This window comes from Salvia hispanica, chromosome 6 (assembly GCF_023119035.1).
Source record: "Salvia hispanica cultivar TCC Black 2014 chromosome 6, UniMelb_Shisp_WGS_1.0, whole genome shotgun sequence".
Lineage (NCBI taxonomy): Eukaryota > Viridiplantae > Streptophyta > Magnoliopsida > Lamiales > Lamiaceae > Salvia > Salvia hispanica.
This window is the reverse complement of record NC_062970.1, coordinates 28,000,489-28,004,749: the sequence shown is the minus strand read 5'-3', so window position 1 is coordinate 28,004,749 and position 4,261 is coordinate 28,000,489. Positions and strand designations below refer to the sequence as shown.

Genomic DNA, 4,261 nt, shown 5'->3' with positions numbered 1-4,261 from the left:
AATATAAAGAGTGAGGAAAATGAGAGAAGATATATCACTTGGTACTAGTTTTGTGTAGGCTTAAATTATTCCTTATGACATAAATGAAAAAATGCGGAGTACTATTTAGAGAGTACTTTTAGTGAAATCGCGTCAGGTACCAAAAATATGAATTATGTACCAAAAATACTAAAGATCAAGCATGAAAGATTAGGTATCATGTATACAGTTCCCCTTCGAAAAATTAACTAAAGAGATTTGATAGTGCTAATGCGACTCTTCGTTACAGTGAGCATTAAAATCAAAATACTACTTAAGGCGGGGGAAGCAATTTTCTCTTTCGCTCCAATTCCGTAGGTTCTGCTTCAGTCTCCGCCGCACTCCTCTTTCCCTCTACCATGGAAGTTTGTAAGGTCACGCACAAAACTCATCTTATTGCCTTATTTTTTCTCTATCCTCAATTAAGTCGATTATATACAAGAATTCATTATAGGCTATTCATTTCTTCTTGCTATTGCACTTCAATATTTTCTGCTTGCTTAACTTTTCCTTTTAATATGTGCGTGTTTGGAATTGGGGCCTTTTTGTAGCAGAATCAGAACGATGAAGAATTAAGATTGCTTATTCAGCTCCCTGAAACCGACCATTTCCTCCACAAAAAGGTTTGATAATTTTCTTTACCAAATCTCCACTTAGAGTTATTATTGTTTTTTCCTTCCTGCATTTACTCTTTTATTATGTATTGATAGAAATTATTGGAGGATATTGGTCTCAATGTGGAGAGTCCGGTGTGTATAAAGAGCTCCTCTACTCCTGATCAGCTTAATGACTTGTTCAATTTATTGATCAAACGAGCCAGAGTTATAAACTTGAATGAGGTAATCTGCATTTCAAACTTATGGAACTTATCTTAGATACACACTTTTGTAAGAAATTGCTGATTGATGAATTGTCTCGATAAAATGATGCTTGAGGGTACACTGTAAGTGGCATTATATTTGCCTGTTATTGCTAATATATGAAATTACCGGTGACCACTAGTTGAATCAAAGGTTTATATTAGGTCATGAACGGATTTGGTTTTATACTGAGACTGAGAATCTGATAATTTACCAACAGTGCTAAACTAAGTAAACAACTTTCAAAGGAGAAGACCTCATCAACGTCGACCTTTCTGTTACTTGAGGCACACATTCTTGATATCATAGTTCATAGGGTTTAAGATTTTCATTTGGAGCCTCCCTGGTATATCGTGTTTTGGTACTGAGAACTCCTGCAAGTAACTCTCTTTGTTTTCTGTGATGCTTATCTTTCAGGTAGAACTTTATTTTAGTGGAGATGTTGTTAATCTGGAATACTGTGTTAGCCCAAGGAATGAACTGGAAGCTCTCCATTCTGTTCATGAAGCCATCAATAACGCAGTATCCAGTGAAAGCTGCACGATCAAAAATATTAAGTGCAAGTTACAAGAGGAAACTGTAAATAGGATCAATGAAGTTGGAAACAAATTTAGCGAAGAGACGAGAGTAGTTGGGGATTCCAGTGTTGAGAAAGAAAATAAACTATTAGAGTGGGCCATCAAGAATGGCATGAAGACACAGCTGCATATAGCTTGTGAGTGCATTTTAATACTATGATTTTATTTAGCCATTCTATGATGAGAAGACTAGCATTGTATTTACCTGATACTACCACAAAGTCTTTTGTGTTGTTTTTCTGTCTGTTTCTCTTACTTCTTTTTCTGTTTCTGTGATTCTTTTGCAATTTAGGTGTTGAAGGAGCAGGAAGGGGGGCCATTGCCAATGAGGACCTAAAAGTTGGAGATGTCGCTCTTGAGGTCCCTTTATCTGTCATTATATCCAGCGAGTTTTTACATGAGTCTGACATGGTAATTATATTTCTGTACATTGGTCCTGTCCTGGCAGACGTATATATCAGCATCTTATTGACGATCTTATCTTGAAGGTAGTTTCCTATTTTTCAAAAAATTGATGGGATTTCTGAGGAGACAATGCTGCTCTTGTGGAGCATGAAGGAAAAGCACAACAATGAGTCCAAATTCAGATTGTACTTTGATACTCTACCTGAAAATTTTAACACAGGTATGCATTGTGTCATCATTCCAAATTTTGGTGTGAACTATGAAGTATCACCCATTCTTCTTTTTCTGTTGATTGAACACTTGGAGACACATTCTCTTCAATATCTCTGTTAATTCCAATCTGCTTAAGCATTGTAACATGTCAATTAAAATTTGAACATTTTCTGAACCTCAGGATTGAGCTTTGGAATTGATGCTGTCATGGCTTTAGATGGAACGTTGCTGTTAGATGAGATCGTACAAGCCAAAGAGGTAACGATCCTTTGACTTTTTGACTATAGATATATACCCTGCGATGACTTGCGATGACTTCAGAACTTAATGCTCTATTTAGCTGAACTATGCCTGTGAATATGAAAGAGTGACAAAATTGGTGGTTCTTGGTTAGCAGCTTTTGGCCTAACTATGTGGGAAAGGAACGAAAAGTATGTGCTTGGTTGAATTGAGTTGTTGAACTTGAATCGAACGTCTTTGATAGAATTTATCTGTAACATATCGAATAGATTCTCATAACCTAGAGATTTTGAGGCAACTTTCTTCTCTTTCAGCACCTACGCACGCAATACGAAGAGTTATTTCCAGTATTATCAGATCATTTTCCGAGTGTATTTCCCTCAGAGTTGTATACGTGGGAACAATTTTTATGGGCTTGTGAGCTCTGGTACTCAAATAGCATGAAGGTTATCTTCCCTGATGGAAAGCTAAGGACTTGCTTGATACCCGTCGCCAGCTTTCTCAACCATTCGGTAATATAGTCACCATCGCAACATCACTTGAGTTCCAGATGGTTCTTTCTTCTAATAGGAAGATGATACTCGAGGGAGTTCCTTAACTCGTTTTTCGTTTCTCTTGTTGATAGACTTGCCCACACATAATGCACTATGGCAGGATAGATGCAAGTACAAATTCCTTGAAATTCTCTTTATCAAGGACATGCTTTTCAGGGGAACAATGTTTTCTTAGTTATGGAAACTTCTCCAGTTCTCATCTACTCACTTTCTACGGCTTCTTACCACGAGGCGACAACCCCTACGACATTATTCCACTTGGTACTTTTCGTTAAGTTTACCTTTCTGATGTTAGTTTTTTTTTTTTTTTGGTTGAGAAGGAGATGACAGAAATTAAATTGCTACTCAATTGCTGTATCATCTCTACATCAGATATCGATGCTGCTGAGGACGAAGATTCTGAGGATGGACCTCCTGCATCGAAATGGAGCTCTCACATGGTTCGCGGGACTTGGCTCTCCAAGAACCACAAAATCTTTCATTATGGATTGCCGACTCCTTTGCTGGATCATCTACGCAGAGCTAGAAACCCAACGTGCCAACCAAATACCTCTGTAATTTCTCCATTGCTTACTCTCAAATTGCTGCAAAAATTCTTAGAATCTTAGTCAGTTCTCATTCACCTGCATGACTGTTTTCAGACGCATGAACTCTTGGAAGCTGACCTTGACGTGCTTGGTGGTCTGAGCTCCACGTTTGAAGGAATGATGGAAGCTCTCAGTGATGAAAATGAAGAAGACAGGTATCTCTCATTTGGCTACGGGCAAGATGTTGCGTGCTAAAAACTCGATCTTGATAGAGACGTCTTCTTTGTGCAGGGAAAGTGCCGGTTGGGACGTTAAGCTTGCAACGGAGTTCAAAAGCTTGCAGAGAAAAATTATATCTTCGATCTTGGCATCGTGCGATTCGGGCTGTAAGATGTTTGAATCTGAGCTGTGCAAGCAGAGAGTGTAGCAGCAGGTGCCATGTAGTAGTAATCTTGATTTAGCTTCCCTTGATTTTCAACTCTCTGTCGCCATACCGTGGCGTTAGTTGCAGTCGTCCGATAATTTAGGCTCATACATTAATTATTATGCAGTCGTCTGATAATTTGGATTAAGAATTTTAATATGTGAAGTCAGTGGAATGAATAAATTTATCTTCCGATACAGTACTGTTTAATTTATCATGATCAGGCAATCCAGGGCGGACTATACGACGCCCTAAGCCCCGTCCTATACACAACCACATTAGCATTTTATCCCCCGCCTCTTCCATTTGCAATGGGGCGGACTGTAGCCCGCCCTAAGCATTTTACTTATTATTCACTACAAAAATTCATTAATCCTATTTTTTATGTTTGCAAATATATCAATTAGCAAGAATAAAAATATAAAAACACCACAAATTAAAG

At 38.1% G+C, this 4,261-nt stretch overlaps 1 protein-coding gene across 3 annotated transcripts; it reads left to right on the top strand.

Annotated features, from left to right (window-relative positions):
* The first annotated feature begins 337 nt into the window (after nt 1–337).
* On the top strand, nt 338–4,018 carry LOC125192873. 3 transcript variants are annotated; one of them, XM_048090543.1, is made up of 12 exons: nt 338–392; nt 573–641; nt 729–857; nt 1,296–1,593; nt 1,749–1,867; nt 1,949–2,081; nt 2,256–2,332; nt 2,629–2,826; nt 2,940–3,129; nt 3,241–3,422; nt 3,510–3,610; nt 3,687–4,018. In XM_048090543.1, the coding sequence occupies exons 1-12, from the start codon at nt 378–380 to the stop codon at nt 3,820–3,822; spliced, it is 1,647 nt and encodes a 548-aa protein (XP_047946500.1). In that variant the 5' UTR covers nt 338–377; the 3' UTR covers nt 3,823–4,018. The 3 variants fall into 3 exon arrangements, 2 of the variants coding, with proteins under 2 accessions (XP_047946500.1, XP_047946499.1); XR_007171486.1 differs by having other exon boundaries at nt 345–392; nt 570–641; nt 3,025–3,129; nt 3,687–3,873; XM_048090542.1 differs by having other exon boundaries at nt 353–392; nt 570–641.
* Nucleotides 4,019–4,261: the final 243 nt, after the last annotated feature.

What these genes read in the sequence shown, in the direction of transcription:
- LOC125192873 (XM_048090542.1), top strand. An exon ending in ACCATTTCCTCCACAAAAAG is followed by an intron (nt 642 to 728) that starts GTTTGATAATTT and finishes ATGTATTGATAG; the next exon opens with AAATTATTGGAGGATATTGG. An exon ending in GACACAGCTGCATATAGCTT is followed by an intron (nt 1,594 to 1,748) that starts GTGAGTGCATTT and finishes TTTGCAATTTAG; the next exon opens with GTGTTGAAGGAGCAGGAAGG.